The following is a 25,706-nucleotide window of genomic DNA, read 5'->3' as shown; positions in this document are numbered from 1 at the left end:
AGAACTTAATTGTCACATGGCCACAGAAAATGCTAACCTAGTTGTTTGCAAGTGGTTTACAGATTTAATACAATCACAGGAGCACATATTTCTAAAAATACAGAATATACTCATTTTTCTGCCATGTCATTTGAGATGATTTCTCACAGCAACTGCTAATGGCTCAACTAGTAAAACAATCTGTATCTTTCTCTTCGCTGCTAAGTCCAAGATTCTATTTTTAGTTTGTACACACTTTAGCTTCCTTTGCAAGAAAATAATTTGCTGAGAGAAAATAGTTTGGAAATTGCATTTTTTTCTAATTATTTCCAAGGAAATGTGTAAGTATCAGTATAATATACTGCGTATTTAAAGTCCACTGGGTCTGCTCATAATGTATTTATTTTAGTTGTACTGAACATATCCTTTCATTATGTTGTTCAATTTTTCCATTATACAAATAACATTACAAGAACACTAATAAAATTCTACATAAAAATTCCCCATAAGTTCATCACTCAACTACTTGAGTAGTTCACTTACTCATTTTCTTCACTTCATTTACTCATTTTCTCTTCCAATTTTTATCAATATTTACATAATTTTTACATGATTGTAACTGATATAAATACAATAGTTTGTATTCTGCTTTGTTTTCCCTTGGCACATTCAGTATCTTCCATGGTTCTCAGAGTGTTTATGCTCATCGTATTATTGCCCATATGGCGTTCCATCAAGTGGATACATCAATTTATTTAACTACTGCCTGGCTCCAGAACAATCCCAATTTTTAACTATCGAAACTAACAGTGCAATAAACATCTTTATGTATATATCCTTTATTGAAGCAGATTACTAAATTGAAAGTTGCAGTCCCTCTGTATTTAAGAAGGTTTTATTCAATTACTTTTAGTTTGGGCCAACCTGTTGTCTCACTCCATCCACATTACAGATCTACTCAACTGTCCCCGGATAATTCCAGTAAGTGATTAACTCCAATAGAGTATCATTAAGAATGTCTTGAACATCTTATAAAATTCCCCAGTAAGCCCACATCTCCCTCAGCTCTTACTATTCCTAAAACTATTCAAATATGACCTGTGGCAAATCACTTTATCTCTCTGGCCCTCAGTGTGGTCATCTGTAAAATAGAAACACATATAAATTTGTTGTAAGGATTGAATAATAAAATGCTTTAAAGAAGAAACGACAGTCCTACTAAGGGCTGGACTACTTACATTCGCTAAGCCTGCTTCCTCCCCTGTAAAATGGAGGTGACAGAAGCTACCCAATAAGGTTGTGGTAAAGATTAATTGTGTTAATTACATAAAGTATCTAGCACAGTCTCCTCGTAAGAGTTCCCTAGACGTTACCTTCCCCTTCAGTATTGAGAACTGCTAAGGAAATATCCTAATTCCTTTTCAGTAACTGGAATATTAAGAAACTAGTTGTCAAGCATTAAAGAATGTTTCAGGGAAACAAAAAAAAAACCCTAAGAATATTTCAACCTCAGGTGATTATGTCATGTTTAAAGAGTATTAAATCACACGATAGTTTACAAAAACACCTCTCACAGATCTTTGGTTTTGTACAAGGTATTTGCCAAATTTTATTTTGCAGAAGTTCTTGCATTACATTTATGTTTGAAGGCCTGAATATTTGTCAAAATTATGTTTCCTTTTTTTCTTCTCTCTCCCTTTTTTAGACAAGAATCAGTACTGGGCGCCTGGGTGGCTCAGTTGGTTAAGCAACTGCCTTCGGCTCAGGTCATGATCCTGGAGTCCCGGGATAGAGTCCCACATCAGACTCCCTGCTCAGCGGGGAGTCTGCTTCTCCCTCTGACCCTCCCCCCTCTCATGCTCTCTCTCTCTCTCTCTCTCATTCTCTCTCAAGTAAATAAATAAAATCTTTAAAAAAAAAAAAAAAGAATCAGTACTGATATAGCTTATGCCAACTGTTGCCCTAAAATGCAATTCAGTTTGCCCAACAGGATCCCCTAAGAACTATCAAAAAAGAAAAAAAAATAGTCAACATTTATAGATAAAAAGCTCTCCCGCTATTGCATCATATAACAAAATTAAATTGCGATATTGCCAACCTGGTCCCTTATTATCTGTAATACCTTGAAATAGCTTGAAAGAAAATAAAGTACAACCTTGTGTATTATTAAACTTGCCTTAGCTATAATAATGAACTTGCCAAAAGAGAGAACATTAAAAATATAATCTAATCGAGCATTGTAAAAATGTTACAATGCCTTGCAGAAAAATTCTCTTCCCACCAACTATCCGTGAGATTTTACTGTGAGCACACAACTATTCCCAAACTGAACAGCTCCTTCCTGTCTATTGGGAGTTACTAAGGAGGAGACCTAACACCTTACCTCTGTTGCTATATTCAGGTCTCCGTCCCTTCTCATTCTTCAGTTTTTGTAATATGTCTTACTTGAAATGTTTTAGACTAGAAACTAAGTAATATTAAAGGAATATTTAGGGCACCTGGGTGGCTCAGTAGGTTAAGGCACTGAATTGGGCCAATAAGGTCCTTAAGATCACTGGGTGTATAGAAACTGTCTAGAAGATGAAATGAGAAGAATGACAATTTCAGGGGCACCTGGGTGGCTCAGTCGGTTAAGCGTCTGCCTTCAGCTCAGGTCATGATCCCAGGGTCCTGCGATCGAGTCCCGCATCAGGCTCCCTGCTCAGTGGGAAGCCTGCTTCTCCCTCTGCCTCTACCTCTCCCCCACTTGTGCGCTCTCTTTCTCTCATGCTCTCTCTCTCAAATAAATAAATATTTTTTTTAAAAAAAGGAATATTCATTCAACTATTTCAACAAAATAGCCTCTCTTAGGGTCTGATAGCCTCTGGCTACCAAAAGGAGACAATCAACAATTAAAATTTAATTCCCCTTACTTGTAAAGAAGTACATGCAATGAGAAAGGTGATTTAAAATAAGCCTTAAATACAGTAAATGTTGAGTGTAACTCTATTTTTTTCAGTGACATCACTATATTAGGTTATTTCTTTCATCAAGTCCTTAGTTATCTCTAAAATTTTTCATTGAAAAGCTAAGCTGGGGCGACCGGGTGGCTCGGTCGGTTGGATGTATGACTCTTGGTTTCAGCTCAGATCATGATCTCAGGGTCCTGGGATCGAACCCTGAGTCAGGCTCTGTGCTCAGTGAGGAGTTTACTTGAGGATTCTCTCCCTCTGCTCCTGCCCCCCTTCTCTCTCTCGCTCTCTAAAATAAATAAATCTTTAAAGAAAAGAAAGAAAAGCTAAGCCTAATCAAGATATTTTTCCAAAATTATCAATCTACAACAAACAAGGCAATAATTATTCAATGGAGAAAAGAGTCTCTTCAACAAATGGTGTTGGGAAAACTGGACAGCTACATGCAAAAGAATGAAACTGGACCACTTTCTTACACCATACACAAAAATAAACTCAAAACAGATTAAATACCTAAATGTAAGAACTGAAACCATAAAACTCTTGGAAGAAAACTCAGGCAGTAATCTCTCTGACACTGGCCTTAGCAACATTTTTCTAGATATGTCTCCTCAGGCAAGGGAAACAAAAGCAAAAATAAACTACTGGGACTACACCAAAATAAAAAGCCTTTGCACAGCAAGGGAAACCATCAACAAAACAAAAAGACAAACTACAATGGGAGAAGATATGCAAATAATACATCCAAAAAGGGGTTGATACCCAAAATATAAAAAGAACTTATACAACTCAACACCAAGAGGGTGCCTGGGTGGCTCAGTTGGTTAAGCGACTGTCTTCGGCTCAGGTCATGATCCTGGAGTCCCGGGATCGAGTCCCACATCGGGCTCCCTGCTCAGAGGGGAGTCTGCTTCTCCCTCTGACCCTCTTCCCTCTCGTGCTATCTCTCATTCTCTCTCTCTCAAATAAATAAATAAAATCTTTAAAAAAAAAAAAAACTCAACACCAAGAAAATAACCCGATTAAAAAGTGGGCAGGCTTGAAGCCTCGCCGCCATCATGAACGACACAGTAACTATCCAGACCAGGAAGTTCATGACTAACCGACTACTTCAGTGGAAACAGATGGTCATTGATGTTCTTCACCCTGGAAAGGCAACGGTACCTAAGACAGAAATTCGGGAAAAACTAGCCAAAATGTACAAGACCACACCAGATGTCATATTTGTGTTTGGATTCAGAACCCATTTTGGTGGTGGCAAGACAACCGGCTTTGGCATGATTTATGATTCCTTGGATTATGCAAAGAAAAATGAACCCAAACACAGACTTGCAAGACATGGCCTGTATGAGAAGAAAAAAACATCAAGAAAACAGCGAAAGGAACGTAAGAACAGAATGAAGAAAGTCAGGGGGACTGCAAAAGCCAACGTTGGTGCTGGCAAAAAGTGAGCTGGAGATTGGACAACAGAAGGAGTAAAGATGCTGCAGTGGCTTTATCTGTGGTGGTTGTGCAAATTTTTCATGAGAGGATCAATAAACTAAGAATGTTAATTAAAAAAAAAAAAAGGGCAGAGGACCTGAATAGACATTTTTCCAAACACATAAAGATGGGCAACAGACACATGAAAAGATGTTCAACATCACTAATCATCAGGGAAATGCAAATCAAAACTGCAGTGAAATATCACCTCATACCTGTCAGAATGGCTACAATCAAAAAGACAAAAAATAGTAAGTGTTGGTGAGGATGTGGAGAAAAAGGAACCCTTGTGCCCTGCTGGTAGAAATGCAAATTAGTGCAGCCACTGTGGGAAACAGCGTGGAGGTTCCTCAAAAAATTAAGAAATTTACATACAATCCAGTAATTCCACTACTGGCTATTCACCCAAAGAAAATGAAGACACTAATTTGAAAAAATATATGCACTTCTAAGTCTGTTCCAGCATTATTTACAATAGCCAACATATGGAAGCAACCTAAGTGTCCACCGATGGATGAATAAATAAGTATATGCAGGGGCACCTGGGTGGCTCAGTGGGTTAAGCATCTGCCTTCAGTTCAAGTCATGATCTCAGAGTCTTAAGATCGCGCCCTGCATCAGGCTCCCTGATCAGCAAGGAGCCTGCTTCTCCCTCTCCCTCTGATTCTCTCCCCTCCGCTTGTTCTCTCTCTCTCTCTCTCTCTCTCAAATAAATAAATAAATAAAATCTTAAAAAAAGAAAAAAAGATGATGATGATAATGTAGTACAAGGGTGCCTAGGTGGCTCAGTCAGTTAAGTATCTGACTCTTGATTTTGGCTCAGGTCCTGATTTCAGGGTCCTGAGATCGAGGCCCACATGAGGATTCTTTCCCTCTTTCTCTCCTTCTGCCCCTCACCCCCACTCTTGCTCATAAGCGCTCTCTCACTCTAAAATAAATAAATAAAATCTTTTAGAAAAAAAAAGATGCAGGGCGCCTGGGTGGCTCAGTCGGTTAAGCAGCTGCCTTTAGCTCAGGTCATGGTCCCAGGGGCCTGGGATCAATCCCTGCATGGGGCTCACTGCCCAGTGGGGAGCCTGCTTCTCCCTCTCCCACTCCCCCTGCTTGTGTTCCCTCTCTCACGGTCTCTCTCTCTGTCAAATAAATCAATAAAAAATCTTTTAAAAAAAAAAGATGTAGCACACACTATGGAATATTACTCAGCCATGAAAAAGAATGAGCTCTTGCCATTTGTGACAACATGGATGGACCTAGACAGAATTATGCTAGGTGAAATGAATCAGAGACAAATACCATATGATTTCACTTATATGTGGAATCTAAAACACAACAAATAAACAAAAGCAGAAACAGACTCTTAAATACAGAGTACAAATTGATGGTTGCCAGAGGGCTGGGGGTGAGAGGAGACGGGCAAAACGCGTGGGGGGTGTGGGAGCTACCCTCCAGCTTTCCAGTTAGGGAATGAATAGGTCACAGGGATGAAAGGTACAGCATAGAGAATACAGTCATTGGAACTGTAACAGTGTTTGGTGACAGATGGTGGTGATAGATGGTGGCTACACTTGCGGTGAGCACAGCATAATGTATAAACCTGTTGAATCACTATGCTATATACACCTGAAACTAATGTAACACTGTGTGTCAACTACACATCAATTGAAAAACAATTAATGACGGGGCACCCGGCTGGCTCAGTCAGTAGAGCATGCAAATCTTGATCTCAGGGTCGTCAGTTTGAGCCCCACATTGGGTATAGACAGTACTTAAAAAAAATAATAATGACATTCTCAGCTAGGGTTTAAAAATCTGGCAGGCTTACTGAAAAATATTCATTGATGTTTATGACGACTGAGTTTGATCTACATACTACATGTAGCACAATACTTTAGTTGATAATATTTTCTTTTGATTTCACTTTTGCCATTTATCTCATTCTATTTTATTTTTTAAGTCTTAGTTTTAATTCCAATTAGTTAAAATACAGTGTTACTCTATTGTGTTAATGTAAAAACTGTCAGTTTCCTGTATAATCAATATTTCAAAGGCAAAGAAAAATAATTATTTCAGGAAAATGTTCCTGTCATGCCAAATACAACTTAGGTTCAGATAATGAAAACAGACTTGCCCACCTCATTTATCCAGTGCTCAAGTGTGATACCTACCACTACCTACAGCACAACACCAAACTGAGAACCAAGGTCCATGAACTTAAAGCCTATGTAGTTAATTTTTAAGATCCCTTCAAGTCCTGGGGCACCTGGGTGGCTCAGCTTGTTAAGCAACTGCCTTCGGCTCAGGTCATGCTCCCAGGGTCCTGGGATCGAGCCCCGCATCGGGCTCCCTACTCAGCAGGAAGCCTGCTTCTCCCTTGCCCACTCCCCCTGCTTGTGTTCCCTTTCTCGCTGTCTCTGTCAATTAAATAAATAAAATCTTTAAAAAAAAAAAGATCCCTTCAAGTCCTTACTCAGAATCTATTTACTCTTTTTGAAGTAAAATTCCAACTTTAAACTTTGTGATTCTAATTAGTTCCTGGCTTGAAAAAAATCAGCCATAAAAAACATTTTGGGGACAACCAAGTAAATCTGATTACAGACTGGGTTTTAGGTAATATTAGAGAATCACTGTCAATTTTATTTGGTTAATAAAAAAAAACTGCGATTATGCAATTATGGCCTTATCTTTGAAGATGCAAACTAATGTATTTAGAGGTTAATTATCATGATGCCTGTCATTATTTTCAAATATCTCAGAAAAAAAATGAATACGGTAAAATCTTACAATCTAAGTCTTGAGAATGTCAATGTTTATTAAAAACATCTATTTTCCTACAGGAAAATATCGTAACTTCTTCATTAACAAAAAACACTTTTAATGTTTTTTAATTCTCTAACGATTGCCTCTCTGATTAAATCAGAAAGTCAGAAGCAGCAAATGGAAAAGAGAGAGAAGGTAGTCACAAGGAGGCATGTTGAGCGTTGCAAGGAATGCAAACTGACAGCCTGACAGTAAGGGAACAGACGTCAAAACAATACGGTATAGAAAATGCAAACCTAAGGTTGGGGCCGGTAAGACAGGAGCTATTCCAGAGCTCTCCAGCATTACAAAGCAGTATAATAATTAACAGGCTGAGATTCTTGACTTGCTTTTTATTACTAACTCACTGCCTAACCATGGTATTTTCTCTTACATAAGATTACCAAAAGTTGAAAAGAAAAAAAAATTCATCTAATAGCAGAACTCTACAACTAGCAATACATACATATAAACTTGGCCAATATTCCCAAATATCTATTTCAAATAAACAACTTTATATACACTGCTTTTGCATTTAAGTAAGCATTTTCCATGTTCTTCCATATCACCTAAATGGTAACAAGGAATGCATAATATTTAAAGAAGTCCTCCCTTACTGGAAGCTGATTTTTCACTCTTACACGTAGCACTGCAATGACCACCAGTCCACATACAATTTCTTCCTCCTTTTGGATTATTTACTTGGGATAGCATCCCAGAAATGAGATTAGTGGGTCAAAGGGTATAAACATAATACCATGCTGCATTCTCCCTCATACTCCACCAACACAAGAGTATACTTATTTCATTACAACTTTATCCTAGACATTAAACTTTTTTTCCCCAACATTATAGAGGTATAACTGGTCTACAAAACACTGCATATAATTAATGTATAAACTTGGTAAGTTTGCACATATGTACACACCATGTTACTATCATCATAATACAGGTAATGAACATATCCATCACCCCCAAAAGGTTCCTGGTTAAACATTTATTTTAGCAATTCAGTAGTTGTAAAATAGTAACTTTAAAAAGCTAAGTAAAACAACAGAAAAATTTTCCATATGCTCCCTCACTAACAGCACTTACTCTCCTGTGATTTTTCACAAGTCATTTAACCTTCTGGGACTTTGTATGTCTCCAAAATGAGAAGACTGTACCAACCTCACTACTACTCAAGGGAGTGAAAAGTGAAGAAAGAGGGTCCATTTCTCACACATGAGATTGGCAAAATATCAAGACTGACAGGTTCCAGTGTTACTGAGATTATGGGGCACAGGCATTCTCATGTACTGCTGCTGCGTGTGTGCATCAGAAACAAATCTGACAATGTCTGTTAAAACTCTAAGCATATATTCGGGCGTCTGGGTGGCTCAGTCGGTTAAGGGTCTGCCTTCGGCTCAGGTCATGATCCCAGGGTCCTGGGATCAAGCCCCACGTCGGGCTCCCTGCTCAGCGGGGAGTCTGCTTCTCCCTCTCCCTCTGCTGCTCCCCCTGCTTGTGCTCTCTCTCCCTCTCTCTCTCTCTCTCACTCGCTGTCAAATAAATAAATAAAATCTTTAACAAAAAACTGTAGGCATATAGGGACACCTGGGTGGCTCAGTCAGTTGAGCATCTGCCTTGGGCTCGGGTCATGATCCCGGGGTTGCAGGATCGAGTCCCGCATCGGGCTCCCTGCTCAGGCGGGAGCCTGCTTCTCCCTCTCTCTCTGCCTGCGGCTCCCCCTGTGTGTGCATGCACGCTGTCAAATAAATAAATAAAATCTTTTTTAAAAAAATTTTTATATATGCATATAATTTTATTAAATGCATATATATTATATATGCATATATACAATTATTATATGTGCATATAATTTATATATATAATTTTTATATATATTATGTATATAATTGTATATATGCATATGCATATAATTTCAAGCCAGATATCCAACTTTTAAAACTCCTTCACCCAGGAGCGCCTGAGTGGCGAAGTCAGTTAAGTGTCCAACTCTTGATTTCAGCTCAGGTCATGATGTCAAGGCCAGCTCCATGCTCAAGAGGGAGTCTGCTTGAGATTCTTTCTCCCTCTCCCTCTGCCCCAGTCCCTACCCACCCTGCTCTCCCTCTCTCCCTCTCTCTAAAAATAAATATGTCTCTTTTTAAATTTTTTTTACTTTTTATTTTATTTATTTATTTGACAGAGAGAGACACAGCGAGAGAGGGAACACAAGCAGGGGGAATGGGAGAGGGAGAGAAACAGGCTTCCCGAGGAGCAGGGAGCCCAATGCGGGGCTCAATCCCTGGACCCTGGGATCATGACCTGAGCCAAAGGCAGATGCTTAACTGACTAAGCCACCCAGGTGCCCCTAAATATGTCTTAAAAAAAAAAAACAAACTCCTTCACCCAGACATCCAACTTTTAAGACTATCCTACAGAAACAACAGTTAAGAAAGAATATATTTTTATTACAGGATGGATTATAATGAACAAACGAGAAAACTAGAACCACCTGAATGCCCAATATGAAACATTTATAGTATGGAATATTAAGCAGTAACTGGAAGTGGTGGAACTTAGAAAGATATCCATGATCTGTTGGTATGGAAGAAATATGCTTTGTAGTGATCATGTAAATCTTCTTTAATTTTTAAAGGAAAACCCCTATCTACATTACTATAAGCATTTGTGTTTGTCACTATGGAAAAAGATACTAAAGATACAGCAAACTAGTAACAGGGATTTCTTCAGATGGGCTAAAAAGGGGAAATGATTCCCTTCTTCATATTCCTCTGTATCACTTGACTTACTATTATTTGGCTTGTGGGTAACTTTAAATGTCCACAGGTAGTAAAGATTTTATTAAAGGAGGTTCACATTCTTCAGTGAATGGTTATGTCCAATATGCCACAGGAGTAATAGTTTTTAAGGTTTACAACACAAACAGTTAATACTTTCAAAAGTTCTGATACAAAAGCGTAATAAAAAGCTTAACTTCAGTTTAGCACCTCAGCACCCCTCCCCCAAATTCTGGATAAATGAAACATTACAGTACTCAAATCACTGAGCTGTGCAAAAAATCCCACAAGGGTGTGTGAGAATGCACGCTGAACCCCTTCTCCCACTCACTCAATTCATTCCAGTGAACTGGCAGCAATCAGGAAGAAAACGATTCCTATTCTATGAGTACCCAAAGAGCAAGAATCTTTTTATTAATTTCTCGCCCAAAGAAAACAGGAAAAAGCACCAAGGAGCACCCTAGACAGTCTCTCCTCTCTAAGGGAAATCTTCTACTGAAGGGAAAAAAACATTTTAGGAAGAACAAGCTAACATTTCAATTGACCCAAGCTTAACATTTAATCAATGTGTGTTACAGTTCTTAAAATTTGGCTCTTATTGACTTAAAAATACACAAACGTGAAAAGGACACTATCAATGTTCCCACTCATGACTAGGAACAATGTTCAAGTGTACACCCATCAAGGCAAGGAAGATGTCATCTAAATTAGTTACTAGTCATCACTGTAAGGTGGAGGGTTTAAAATATTATAATCTCTCCTGAAATTAGCATATAAAAAAAAATCAAATCTTAAACACTGCTCATTTAAATAACTCAAAATTTTCAAAGTAGAAAAGTCCCATTTTTAAACATACCATGCCTACAATCTTCATCAGCTTGCCCATAGTTTTTCTGCAAAATAAAAAAAGATACAAGATTAAATTAAGTAGTTCAAGGGCTGCTTAACACAGATTTTATCCAAAAAGAGCTCTGCTTTGTTTCAAAGTTTAATTATTAATGCTTCAAATATAATATTCACAGAGCAAAACCAACTCATGTGCTCTCTTGAGGATTACATAGTACTCTACAAATAAACATTATAATGTACTTCCCTGTCCATTTACTCACCCGACTTCTCATTTTCTCTAGCTCCAAATCACCAGAGCCTCCTCCTTCATGATCACCCTCAGCTAATGACTTCACTGAAGGAAGGAAACTCCACTTTCCAATTGCTCAGACAAAACAACACTGAAGTAAGGAATCTGTGATGGCTCCCTCTCTTTCACTCCCTGCATTCACGGATTAAGAAATCTTTACTAGTTCTATCTTCAACTTAGAACCAGAACCAAAGCACTTCCCACTCTCTCCACTGCTACCATTTTGTCTGAACCACGGTCATCTCTGGCATGGATTATTCCAACAGCCTCCAAACTAGTCTTCCTGCCTCTACACTTACCCTTCTATAGCCTATTCTCAATACAAAAGCCAAAGAATTCCTGCCAAATCAGATCATACCACTCCTCTGCTCAAAACCCCGTAAGAGGGATGCCTGGATGGCTCAGTCAGTTAAGCGTCTGCCTTCCGCTCAGGTCATGATTCCAGGGCCCTGGTATCAAGTCCCGTATCAGACTCCTTGCTCAGCGAGGAGCCTGCTTCTCCTTCTGCCTGCCGCTTCCCCTGCTTGTGCTCCTCTCTCTATCCCTCTCTCTCTCTCTGACAAATAAATAAAACCTAAAAAAAAAATTTTTTTTAATTAAAATTAAAAAAACCCAGGCGCCTGGGTGGCTCAGTTGTTAAGCGTCTGCCTTCAGCTCAGGTCATGGTCCCAGGGTCCTGGGATCGATCCCCACATTGGGCTCTCTGCTCAGTGGGAAGCCTGCTTCTCCCTCCCCCATTCCCCCTGCTTGTGTTCCCTCTCTCGCTGTGTCTCTCTCTGTCAAATAATAAAATCTTTAAATAAATAAATTAATTAATTAATTAATTAATTAATTAATTAATTTAAAAAACCCACAAGAGCTCCCCATCTTAAGTAGAAGAAAAACAGGTCCTTACAGGGACCTGGAGGACCCCACAGGATCTAGTTCTGTTACCCTCTCCTTGTCACATACTCTTCTCCAGCACAGGGGCCATCTAGCTATGTCTCAAACATACCAGGCAGGCTTCTGCCTCAGGGTCTTCGCACTGACTCTTTCCTCTGCCTGTAATCTCTTCCTCCAGACTCTGACATGGCTCACTCCCTTCATATCACCTGATCAGTGAAACCAACCTTGACCACTCAATTTAAAACTGCAACTGCCTCCCTAACCCTAGGATCCCCAATCTCCCTTGCCCTGTCCGGCTTTTTTTCATGCAGACTGCTACCTTCTAACAATCTAAAGTGTCTACCTATATATAATATCTATGGCTTACTGTCTGTCCCCCTAATAGAAAAAATACCATGAAGGATCTTTTTCTTTCTCACCAATGTATACCAAGTACCTAGACCAGTGTCCAGCACATAGTATACACTCAATAAATATTTGGTGAATGAATGAATAACCCAAAATGTTATACATTAGTGCAATTTAAAGGCTTAAAAACAGTTGCTGTAATTAAACATATTCAGCAATCACTAGTCAGGTCGCTCATCTCCTCAGCCCAGAATTAGGTGATTATGACCAACAACTGTCCCCACTCAGTGAAAAAGTCCCTTTTACATGGTTTGGCATTGGCTTATTAACAGTGTTTACTCACCAGTTGCAAAAATGAGGCAATTCTGTAAAGAAGACTCTCAATTTTGATGCTTTCTATCTCCAGTGGACATGGCCCTGTGAAGTCGGCCATGGAGTACTGGCCAAGAGAAAGGAGGGCCTCTGTGCAGTGCTTGAGGGTCATTTCATAGTCCTGCCTCTTAAGTGATTCACACGCTTGTTCACATGACTTCTCAGCTCTTCTGTCTTCCATGACTCAGGGACAAAAATCCTACAGGCAGGAAGAAAGAACAAGTCAGAGAAAGTTTTAAAATCTTACTAAATTGTAGCCTCATTCCTACCTCAGCTGGTTTAATTATCTATCTGAATAGTTACTCTCCATCAGCCTTCTGACCAAGTTGCAGCTGAGCAGTGGCTACTGATGCTACAAAATCTACATTTCTTTTATATTTTGTGAAATCTTCACTAAGATCCAAGCAAAATGTCAACCATAAGTCAGTATTATACAAACAACACATCAAATGTATAAATGAGGCGAATGTATAAATGAAACATGACTTTGAATACTGCAGAGTGCAACAAACCATGAAGGTTTCTTTTTTTTTTTTTTAAACCAGAAGGTACAGAAATGTTTCATATCCAAACCTCCCAAGTTCAGTCTTACAATTCCGTGGTTGTGATTGCAGAGAATCGAAATCTATACCATGCAGGATTTTTCCCACCAACATAAAAAAAAAAAAAAAATGGCTAAAATCCAGTTTGAACTGCCTATTAATTCAATTCAACAAAGATTTCCCGAGGCTAAGCCCTGTGTTAGCAGCACTGAAGTCAAAGATGGAACATGGTGTCACTGCTTTCAAGAAACTCCGATTCTAGCAAAAGCAGCCAAGCACAAATGAACGATTACAAGAAAGACTTATTCCATCTGCCGAAAGGCATGAGCTGGCCTCCAAAGGTGAACAGGAGTTCACCACGCAGAGATGATAGGGAGAGCATATGTGGGCTTTTCAGAGAGAGGAGTTCAAGTGAAATGACGAGAGGAGAGACTATGTGACTTAAACTCCAGCTGCATCAGGGAAAAGAGGAGCAGGAGAGACAGATGACCTCACATGCCACAAGAAGTGAGAGCTTTATTCCACAGGTGATGGAGCAGGACAGATTTTCAAAGAAGGAAAAGAATCTGGGGCATCTGGGTGGCAGAGTCGGTTAAGCGTCCAACTCTTGGTTTCGACTCAGGTTGTGATCTCAGGGTCATGAGATCAAGCCCCGTGTCAGGCTCCACGCTCAGTGCAGAGGCTGCTTAAGGTTCTCTCTCCCTCTCTCTCCCCAAATAAATAAATCTTTAAAAATAAAAATAAAAATAACTAAATAAGGAAGGACCCTCTCATATAGAAATCCTGTGAAGAACTGGTGAGAGGCAGGCATTGCCATTAGAGAGCACTACGGTGGTCCAAGGAAGAGATACTGAGAATTCAAGCACAGCCGCTCCCTAGCTGGATCACTCACACAGCAAGAGCACAAAACCTACGCGGAGAAGACCTAAAATCCTTTGACCTGACGATCACAGCACTACTTCAGAGGATCACTCTCGCTGACCTCTAGTCACCGGCTCCATCAAGCATGCAGATTGCTTTTCTTGCCTGCTCCCACCTTACTCGCTCTCCCAGTCTTCCCTCCTTTCCACCTTACCGACTGGCCCCACGTACTTATCTGTCCCTCTCGGCTCTCTCCAGCCCACATGTACACTCCTGCCTGGCCTCTCCAGCTATGATGACTACCTGGCCCCACGCTCTCCCAGCTGTTCTTCAGCCACGTGCTGCCTCTGCACTGCAGTGAAAGCCGAGGGGAGACACCCGCGGACGGGCCCCCAAAACACAGTGGCAAGGAGTGAGGCAGAAGGACAGACATGAGCAGAGGTCCGCGCCCCTTCAACTTCGTGATACTTGTATGTCAAAAAATGTAGAAATTTCTAAGGAATGGACCAAGAAAGATTCAAAAAGGACCTCAGCCTTTGTTAGCATTTGTTAAAATGGCTGGTATGCACATGGGTATAATATTCTTTACTTTTCTCAGTTTGAAATTTTTAATTAAAAGAATACCAAAACATGGCTTTAAAATTACAGGATATTTTAAATGTCTACATTTAGCAAATTAACTTTTAACGAGAACCACAAAAACAAAAACAATAAAAAAAAAATCTGTTATTCACAAGATAATCCAACAAATAGGGGCGCCTGGGTGGCTCTGTCGGTTGAGCGTCCAACTTTGTTTTAAGATTTTATTTATTTATTTGACAGATAGAGAGAAACAGTGAGAGAGGGAACACAAGCAGGGGGAGTGGGAGAGGGAGAAGCAGGCTTCCTGCCGAGCAGGGAGCCCGATGCGGGGCTCGATGCCAGGACCCTGGGATCATGACCTGAGCCGAAGGCAGACGCTTAACGACTGAGCCACCCAGGCGCCCCCGAGTGTCCAACTCTTGATTTCAGATCAGGTCGTGATCTCAGCATCACAATATCAAGCCCCATGTCCGGCTCCACACTCAGCAGGGAATCTGCTTGAGGATTCCCTCTCTCCTTCTCCCAGTCTCTCTCTAAAATAAATAAACAGGGGCACCTGGGTGGCACAGATGGCTAAGCATATGCCTTCGGCTCACACCATGATCTCCAGGTCCAGCGATCGGGCCCCACATGGGGCTCTCTGCTCAGCAGGGAGCCTGCTTCTCCCTCTCCCTCTCCCGCTGCTGTGCTCTCTCTGTCTCTCCCTCTCTCAGAGGAATAAATAAAATCTTAAAATAAAATATCTCACTTTAAAATAATTAATTGAGGGTGCCTGGGTGGCTCAGTTGGTTAAGCGACTGCCTTCGGCTCAGGTCATGATCCTGGAGTCCCGGGATCGAGTCCCACATCGGGCTCCCTGCTCAGCAGGGAGTCTGCTTCTCCCTCTGACCCTCTTCCCTCTCGTGCTTTCTATCTCTCATTCTCTCTCTCTCAAATAAATAAATAAAATCTTTTTTAAAAAATAAAATAATTAATTAATTAAATAAATCTTTAAATAAATAATACAACAAATACCTAGAGTACTGAGTCCTCAGTCTCTACATGGCCTCCCTTTCAACTTCCTCAGCCCTCCTTCAATGGGCCACAAGACCCAGCTTGACTTAGCAAAGCTTAAATATGTAAGGTATAGTTGGTATTCATGCTCCTTATACAAACATGCATCAATCTGGATGAAATCAATTACCAAACGAAAATCAAAAATAATTTCTATATTACTACTGTGACTTTGCCCCTTAGACATAAGAATGTCATTATAAGATAATCACTAACTTATTATACAGGCCTCAGCTGATGCTACTGACACTATGGGCCAAATACTTCTTAGTTTTGGGAGGCTGTCCTGTGCTTTGTAAGATGAGTAACAGCTTTTAACACTGGTCTCTACCCCCTAGATGCCAGTAGTCTCTGGCCTCTACCCACTAGATGCCAGTAGTCTCTCCCAACCTGTGACAACTAAAAGGGTCACTGCAGACATAAGCAAATGTCCCCTGGGGTGTAAAATCATTCCTGATTGAGAATTACTGATACAAACAAGCATACAGTGTTTGCTTGCCAGATAAAAGCAACAATAGGTAGATAAACTCACGGATACCAAACACCCCAGAATGAGCAAATCTTTCCTATAAAACTCTCAGCCCACATCTAGAAAATATTACAAGAAGTAAAAAGAAAAGAAAAACCAAGAATGCACAACCTAAAATCTTTCTTAGGGACAGAAGGCAGCACAGTGATCCAAGCAGAGGCTCAGAGCCAGAGAACTTGCATTCAAAACTCACCAGCCCCCTGCACTCACCAACCCCCTCACTCACCATCAGCCCTGTCACTCAGACACTCGCCAGCTGCATGGCCAGGGCAAGTGACTTAACCTCCTGTATCTCGACTTACTTCTAAAATGGCAAGACAACTAATGCCTACCTCCTATGACTAATGCAGGCTTAGGTAAAATAATAGGTGTAGAACACTTATAAGAATGCCAGGCACACAGTAAGTGTTCAGTTAAGTGTTAGCTATTGTTTTTCCCTAAAATTCCAAATTTTCAATTTATATAAAGTAGAATCACTACACTGATCTCAACATACAATAATGTATTTATAGAAAACAAAACAGCACTCTACATAACTACTTTACTTACTTAACAGAGGAATTATTTTCATCTATTTTATCCGCCTTAATAAACTGATAATGATTACGGAAGAATAGCCTTTGGAGAAGTAAGTACATTTGTACGTCACTGATCTAGACGAGATAACCCCTAAAAGTGGCTATAAAGGGAGATCACATGGCTCTTGTCAACATTAGCCACTAAACATATTCGCCAGGGAAATCTCAATAACAACACGTAAGTAGAGATGAGAGGCAGAACTATTAACGTCAGGAGCTTTGTGGGTAAATGACTTAGAGTTAACATCTGGTTCATTAGGTTCAAGAGCTTACCCCAGAAGAGGATGTGAAAGTTTCTACCACAATTACCTTTGTTAATCAGGTCCTGAAAATTAGTTTCTACCTAAGTCCCACCTGAACCTCACTAGAGGTACTTCGCTGTAGTGTGGATCGCAGTACGGAACAGGTCTTAGTCAACTGTTTTCTCTGCTTTTTCAGAAAACAGCATGACCTTGCTACACATACTCCTGAAGAAATTAAAAGTGCTTTCTCACAGGTAAAATAAAAACTGCCAGTCAAGTGAGATGATGCCGCAAGCCATGCTAAAATGGACTACAGAAAATACAGAGTAAGAGATCTAGAACTACTTCTAGAAGAGGCCAGCACCCAGATACACCTCACTGTGGGGCTGACAGACACTCCTGACTAGGCTGCAGACACAGCCATATCAGTAGCACACGATCCCGCTGCGGGGCCAGAACAGCCTGATCCAAAGGCAGCCACCGACCAAGCTGGGTCTAGGAGAGCCTCTCCCGTGGGACAGGGAAGTCCAGGAAGGTCCAGGGAAAGGAGCTAAGTCACATGAATCACATCGATATAGGAAGAAGCACCATATCCACCTATTGTGAGATGTATCCTCTATCAGCCTTGATTCTTTCTCTTCCCGTTAAAAACATTCAACTTGCATAAAGAACATAAAACACTGTATCTTTCTACAAACTCCGATCCCTGTGGGGAACATGGGCTTTGGAGTGCATAACTTCACAGGCAAGAAAGCAGGAATCAGAAACCAAGATTCCAGTCCAAACCCACGAACTCCTGCAATCTGTCGCTGACCTACAGAAGAGACTAATATCATCAGCTGTTTGGCCACCCAGTATCCATTCCTCTTCCTGGTAAGAAAAGCCCATACTTTCCCTTTGAGAATTCACCTCTCCCCTACTCTCAGTCCATGCGGTTCCTGAAGAGGAGACCGCACCAGGGAACTCAAGACTGCCATGTGACCACAACCAGCCAATCCAAGTCTCACAGCCCAGAACACAATGATTGGCTCAGGGTGAGACATGTGACCCCATAACAGCCAATGAAACATGAGACTTTTGCTGAGGCTTCTGGGAAAGCGGTGTTCTTTCCTGCTAAATCTAAAATCTGAGAGACTCCAGGAGTTGCATATGCTGCAGCCATTTTTCTAACATAGAGTGCCTACAACTGAAGTCTATATAGGAAAAGGCAGAGTTGATTCATGGGGAGAAACTGAGTCCTGATGTCACTACTTGAGCCCTGACTCCAGCTAGCTATGCCTGGACTTTACAGTTACTTGAGCCAAGAAATTTCTTTCTAGTTTAAGACAGTTCAGGTTGATGTTTCAGGCAGTTGGAACTAATTGATATATATGTACATCTAATTAGTACCTCACAGGAAGTGAAAAACAAAAGGAGCTGGTGACTGTCTCATAAAACAGTATCTACACACATGATTGCTAATAACACTGGCCACAATTATTGATTACTAATAACAGTAAGTGTAAAGAGGGAAAAAAGTGCGATATTTGGTTATAATGTCTGTTGAAAATTTAATTCTAAAACATCTGTTTAAATGACTTCACCATAAAGCTACTTCAGCAATAATAAGAACCATTTACTGAATGCTTATTTTGTGCTGGATGTTGTTGAAAATACTCTATGTAATCTAATTTAATCCCCATAATGACCTTATAAAGTGGCTATTATTATTTTTCCCAATCCCATTTACAGAGAAGGAAACTGAAGCACAGAAAAGTCACTTACCCACAGCTATACTGTAAACAACAGAGGCAGGATTCAAGTCGACAGTATGACCCAGTTCATGCTTTTAGCCATGACACTGACTCTGAACCCACAATCAAGGTTCCAATGCTGTTCCATGAGTAGAAACTCAAACCCAGGCACTTCATCAAATGTGAACGTTAAGTATCACCATTTTAACTCTAAAACAGTCTTAATGACTGATTTCTTACATAATTCTGCATTATAAAAGTATCCGTGTGTTAACCACGTTAGAAATTAGCATTTAAAAGTAAGTGGGAAAGGGCGCCTGGGTGGCTCAGTTGGTTAAGCAACTGCCTTCGGCTCAGGTCATGATCCTGGAGTCCGGATCGAGTCCCACATCCGGCTCCCTGCTCAGCAGGGAGTCTGCTTCTCCCTCTGACCCTCTTCCCTCTCGTGTTCTCTTTCTCTCTCTCTCAAATAAATAAAATCTTAAAAAAAAAAAAAAAAGTAAGTGGGAAAATCCTCCCAAATCTAAGCCAATCATCTTTTTTGGTTAAGCAAAAGTCCTAGGAGTCCCTAAGACTACGGAGTATTTTAATTAGCACCACCTTTCCATAAAATGGTAACATTTGCACCTTCCACAAAAGTCAACTTTATGAGAACATTCCTATCACTAAGTTAGTTTTCATAGCTTTTTTTTTTAAGATTTTATTTATTTATTTGACAGAGAGAGACACAACGAGAGAGGGAACACAAGCAGGGGGAGTGGGAGAGGGAGAAACAGGCTTCCCGCGGAGCAGGGAGCCCGATGCAGGGCTCGATCCCAGGACCCTGGGACCATGACCTGAGCCCAAGGCAGACGCTTAACGAATGTGCCTCCCACGCACCCCTCATTGTTTTTATAGGAAAGAAACTTGTTTTAAAATCTATCCATCTTGGGGCACCTGGGTGGCTCAGTCATTAAGCTTCTGCCTTCGGTTCATGATCCCAGGGTGCTGGGATAGAGCCCCGCATGGGGCTCCCTGCTTGGCGGGAAGCCAGCTTTGCCCTCTCCCACTCCCCCTGCTGTGTTCCCTCTCTCGCTGTCTCTTTCTCTGTCAAATAAATAAAATATATATTTTTTTAAAAATCTATCCATCTTAGTACAATCCAAAAAAAGGGAAAAAAATGATAAATTAGACCTAATCAAAATTAAACATTTTTCCTCTCTGAAAAACACCGTTAAAGGAATGAAGAGAAAGCTAAAGACTAAGAGAAAATTATTTGCAATCACATATCTGAAAAAGGATTTGTATCTGGACATAGAAAGAACTCTCAAAACTCAATAATAAGAAAATAACCAAATTAAAAGCTGGATAAAAGTTTTCCACACACACTCCACAAAGAAGATAGGATGATGGCAAATTAGCACATGAAAAGATGTTCAATGGCTTTAGTCATCAGAGAAAGGCAAATTAAAACCATGATTAGACACTACTACATCCCTATCAGAATGGCTACATTACAAATATTGATAATATCAGTGATGTGGAATAACTAGAACTCTCATACATTGCTAGTGGGAATATAAAATGGTACAACCCCTCCAGAAAAAGGGTTGACAGTTTCTTAAAAAGTTAAACATATACTCACTGTATGACCCAGCAATCCCCTCTCCCCACAGACAGCTACCCTGGAGAAATGAAAACGTATGTTCACACAAAAATCTATACACAGATGTTTACAGCAGCTCTATTCATAACTGCTATAAACTGGAAACAATCCAAATGTCCTTTAATAAGTGACAATGGAAAACTACTCAGCAATAAAAAAAGAATAAATTTGCAATATATATAATACCTTAGATGAATCTGAAAGAATAAAAGAGACCAGTCTCCAAAGCTTAACAGTGTATGATTCCATTTGTATTATATTCTCAAAAAGCCAAAACTATAGGGATGGAAAAAGGTCAGTGGTTGCAGGGGTGATGGAATGGAGGTGGGTAACATACACAAGGAGGGAGTTTTCTGGGATGACGACAGTGTGTATCCTGACTGTGGGGATGTCTGCACAAACTATACATGTATTAAACTGAAAAATTTTTATTACCAAAAGAAAAAAGCCACTTTTACAGTATGATAATTTAAAAGTAAAATTTTAAAATTACTTTTAAAATATGAATCGCAATGTCACAATTAACATGTTTTTTAAAAACTGAAAATAGATACAGAAGGACAAGTGTTGTTAATAAATGGAAACTTATACACACTTCCCTTTCCATGCATGTACATTTTAGAGGCAAGAATGGAGGCTCAGAAAGAATGTCTCCAAATAGAGCAATCATTGAGTTCACTTGGCACAAAATGTAGGATACTTCTGAAGAATTCCATCATTGCTAGGTAATTTGTTCAGGACCAAAAGTAAATATTGGAAGAAAAATGCAATCAACAGTGCACCACAAAGGTGGTAGGTAGACAGGCCTGGACTAAGACATTTTCAGTAACAGATGATAAAAAGGAAGGTGATTTTTAAAAGCATCATTCTTTTCCCACTGTGGACTTCTTTCTAGAACAGTATAAGAAAGACCACCATGAAACCAAGTCATGAAATGTATTTTATTGTAAAAAAAAAAAAAAAAAATCAGTTATCTTCCCTAAATTAACTTTTCTTGTTAATGTAGTTATGTTCCTCCTTTATTTCAAAAGAGCTAAAGCTTATTTGATTACAGACAGACTTCAAAGAACAAAAATAAACCGTGACCAAACAGCAGGAGCCAATGGCAGTAAATAAAATTTCCTCAATCTAAATTGAAGATGATTTCTATACTGTCTTATACATTTGTTTCCATCAGAAACAAAAAAATTATCTTCCTCATAATTAACTTGGGTGGAATGAATCGGACTGCATTTGTCAAGATTTGCAAAGACTGATGATGAGTTTTGCTGGACATTATAACTATCCACTCACTAACAGCCATAATCAGGTCTTGATTATAGACTCCAAGTTGTCCTTAATTATTAAGTTATATAAACAATAAAAGCATAGGAAAACTTACAATAAAATACATAAGTTTCTTTACATGACTAATAAAACAAAAATTTAAAGGAAGAATTGCTAGGAAAAAATTAAGAGATTCACTTTTTTTTACAAAGTCAATAATTTGCCTTTAATCTGCCTCATGCATTGTTATTTTCCCTGTGGAAACTCTATTATTCTAAAAACAAGACTCTTCTGGAAAGTAAACGTATTGTGACAAAAAAAGAAAAGCCAGATTGATACATTATTAAAATAACCCATATGACGTAGCCCAGTGGATTCAAGAAAGCGTATCAGAGCACGCCCGGTTCTCCAGACTCAGCAGCATAGCTGTGGGGGGACAGTGATACCACTAGAAGGGTGTCATGCTTCCTCAGTGACACAAAAAGTTAAGAACCATTACTCCAGAGGTGGCACGGTGGTTCTGAAATGCCCATAAAATAATGTCCAGGCTCATTACCAGATGTCCAGGCCACCCACAGCCTGGCTACAGCCTAACTTTCCCACCGCTCCCAAAGGACAGTCAGGCGTCAGAGTCTCTGACAATGCCCTTCCCACTGCCTGAAAGTCCTTTCCCTCCTGTCTCTGACCCTAACTCCTACTCAGCTTTAAATGAATGCTCCCAGACTTAACTTCCCTAAAATGTTCTCCCCCCCAAACCAGCACTACTTCCTATAGAATGATTTGGCCTCTTAATCTTTTATTATTTTGAATTAAATATATAAGATGTTTTATCTGCCCACACAACCATCTTATAAATAGGGATCATATTTTATATCATTTATATCCCCAAGACAACAATTCAATTCACTAAAGCCATTCAGTAAATACTTTAATCGAATTTCCCAAAGAGATGGCCTAAAATAACCTGAATGCCAAGCATTCCAAGAACTGTCCTGTACCAAATTCAGTACTCATTAGAATTCCAAGTCATAAAGAGGAATATTGTGTTATCTTTAAATTTATCTGCTTTTATCCAAAACTGGAATCTGTCATGGTTCTGTGGGATACATAGGCAAAATATTCTGCAAAGTAAAGAAAATTTTATTCACTGTACTGTATTTAATATTTACCCAGACTTGCATTTTTCTCTAAAACTCTTATAAAATCTCTGAGCATGCAAGAAGCATTAGATGAGCGACTACGCCCATTGAGAAGAAAACTAGAAACTAAAATCACTCATATTCCATTTTGAATAATCTCTTTCATAAAGAGGTAAATTCTCTTTATGAAAATTATGAAAATCTTTATGAAAAATTCCAGAATACATGGAATTCAATATAGCAAAGTAAAATGTTCTAAGTACATAAAAGAAATATCCTAATGGACCTTCTACCATCTGTCTTAGTAACTAAAATGATAAAAACAAGAAAAGCGAAATTTTAAAAGTTGTATCAACAGCTAAAATTGAGGGTTTTTTTCCATCTATTAGTCTGACTTTTCCTGACCCATATTTTACAATTGCCAGCAATTCTGGAGACAGCCTTCTTTCAATAATTCCAAATTATTTCTTGAAAAGTTTGAGTCTCCTCTCAAATCATCCAACATGCCTACTAATCAATAAAAATATATATATTTAAAAACTCATATTTATGAAGCAATCAAATTAAAAGACTGACTTTCTAGAAAAGGTTGCTACTTGCCAAGAAAATTTTTTTACTAAAAAACATTTTCTATTCTTTGTATTTATTTTCCCTTTCAGATTATCTGTGGAGACTTGTAAACACATCATAATCCCAAACAGTTGAGCTTTTTCAAACATAAATCAATTTTAAAAAAAGCCAACTGCATAATTAAAACAAAATGGCACCACCACCACCACCATCATCCTTTTTTTTTTAATAGTTTGTTTACATCGGGGTTTTTTTTAGATTTTTATTTATTTATTTGAGAGAGAGAGAATGAGAGAGAGACAGCACATGAGAGGGGGGAGGGTCAGAGGGAGAAGCAGACTCCCTGCTGAGCAGGGAGCCAGATGCAGGACCCGATCCAGGGACTCCAGGATCATGACCTGAGCTGAAGGCAGTCGCCCAACCAACTGAGCCACCCAGGCACCCCACCATCATCCTTCTTAAAAGCTGTCTTTAATTTACTAACAGTCTATGTTCTAAAACTGTATTTTCAAATCAGTGTTTGAAACTCAGTACAGTTTCCTACTCCCATATATAAGTAAAAACAAGTTTGGGTAAGTAAAAAAACAAAAAGTAGATTATAAAATAATACAGTATATAATCCTACTTTATAAAACATATATGTATTGAATGTTACATAAAAAGCCAAGATATGAAACAAAATATTAAAAGTGAGTATCTCCTTCCCCAAAACCTGTAACTCATCATGAGGAAAACATCAGACAAACCCAAACTGAGGAACACTGTACGAAATACCCGACCAGGGGCACCTGGGTGGCTAAGTCAAGCTAAGTGTCCAACTCTTGGCTCTGGCTCGGGTCCTGATCTCAGGGTCGTGAGATGGAGCCCCACAAAGGGCTCTGCGCTCAGCGTGGAGTCTGCTTGGGATTCTTTCTCTTCCTCTACTTCTGCCCCTCTCCTGGCTCACTCACGCACACTCTCTCTTTCAAATAAATAAATAAATCTTCGAAAAGAAGGAAGGAAGGAAGAAGGGAAGGAGGGAGGGAGGAGGGAGAGAAGGAAAGAAGGTAAGAAAGAGAAACACCTGACCATGACTCTTCAAAATTGTCACGAAAACAATGAAACTGTGAAAAACAGTCGTAGCCCAAGAAACATGAAAACTATATTCAACATGGATCCTGGATAGGTCTTTAAACAGAAAAAGGGCTTTAGTGGAAAAACTAGAAAAAACAAATAAAATCTGGATATTACTTAACACTAATGTTCCAATGAAGGTTTCTTAGATTTGACAAATGTACCACAGAAATGTAAGGTATTAAAATGGGGGAACTTCTTCTTGAGAAAACTTTGACTTGCAAAAGAGGAGCGACAGGTATAGTGACTGTGAATTTTGACCCCAATTTTAGCTAAGCTGCATAAATCAATCTCTGCTCAAGTGTAAACTAAAAAAACAACAACAATAAAAAAACCAATGGGGAAAACTGGGTGAAGAGTACATGAGAACTCTGGCCTACATTTACAACTTTTCTGTAAATCTAGTATTATTCCAAAGTTAGAAGTTTGTTTAAAAAATTAAAGTGGAGGGGCGTCTGGGTGGCTCAGTCATTAAGCGTCTCCCTTCAGCTCAGGTCATGATCCCAGGGTCCTGGGATCGAGCCCCGCATCGGGCTCCCTGCTCAGCAGGAAGCCTGCTTCTCCCTCTCCCACTCCCCTTTCTGTGTTCCCTCTCTCGCTGTGTCTCTCTCTCTCTACTAAATAAAATCTTTAAAAAATAAAAATAAAAAATAAAGTGGATATCTCTGAGTGGTGGATTATGGATTTTTTCATTCATCTGCGTTTTTCAACAAGCAACATCCTTCACTGTCATGAAAAACAAAAGAGGGGGGGAATAACTATTCTAGATTTTTAAAAAACTAAACAAGGGCGCCTAGGTGGCTTGGTCAGTTAAGCATCTCACTCTTGGTTTCAGCTCAGGTCATGATCTCAGGGTCCTGGGATCAAGCCCTGCAATAGGATCCAAGCCCTGCAACAGGCTCCGAGCTCTGCTTGGGATTCTCTCTCCTCTCTCTCTCTCTCTCTGCCTCTCCTCCAACTCTTGCACGCTCTCTCAAATAAACAAAATCTAAAAAAAAACCTAAAGAGACATAATAACCTAAAGAAATAAAATACATTTTGGGGACAAATGGGGAAACTTATATATAGACTTGATATTTGATAGTAAAACCATTAGTATTACTGAATTCTTCGGTG

At 39.5% G+C, this 25,706-nt stretch overlaps 1 protein-coding gene across 1 annotated transcript in view; it reads right to left on the bottom strand.

Moving 5' to 3' along the window:
* HELZ (helicase with zinc finger) overlaps positions 1-25,706 on the bottom strand; it is a 157,461-nt gene that overhangs the window by 117,190 nt on the left and 14,565 nt on the right. The window contains 2 exon segments of the mRNA XM_035724531.1: positions 10,851-10,887; positions 12,709-12,936. Of these exon segments, the coding sequence (XP_035580424.1) occupies positions 10,851-10,887; positions 12,709-12,918 (247 nt within the window). The 5' untranslated portion in view covers positions 12,919-12,936.

This window comes from Zalophus californianus, chromosome 16, assembly GCF_009762305.2.
Source record: "Zalophus californianus isolate mZalCal1 chromosome 16, mZalCal1.pri.v2, whole genome shotgun sequence".
NCBI lineage: Eukaryota > Metazoa > Chordata > Mammalia > Carnivora > Otariidae > Zalophus > Zalophus californianus.
Note: the sequence above shows the minus strand (reverse complement) of the source record. Positions and strands in the feature narration are given on the sequence as shown.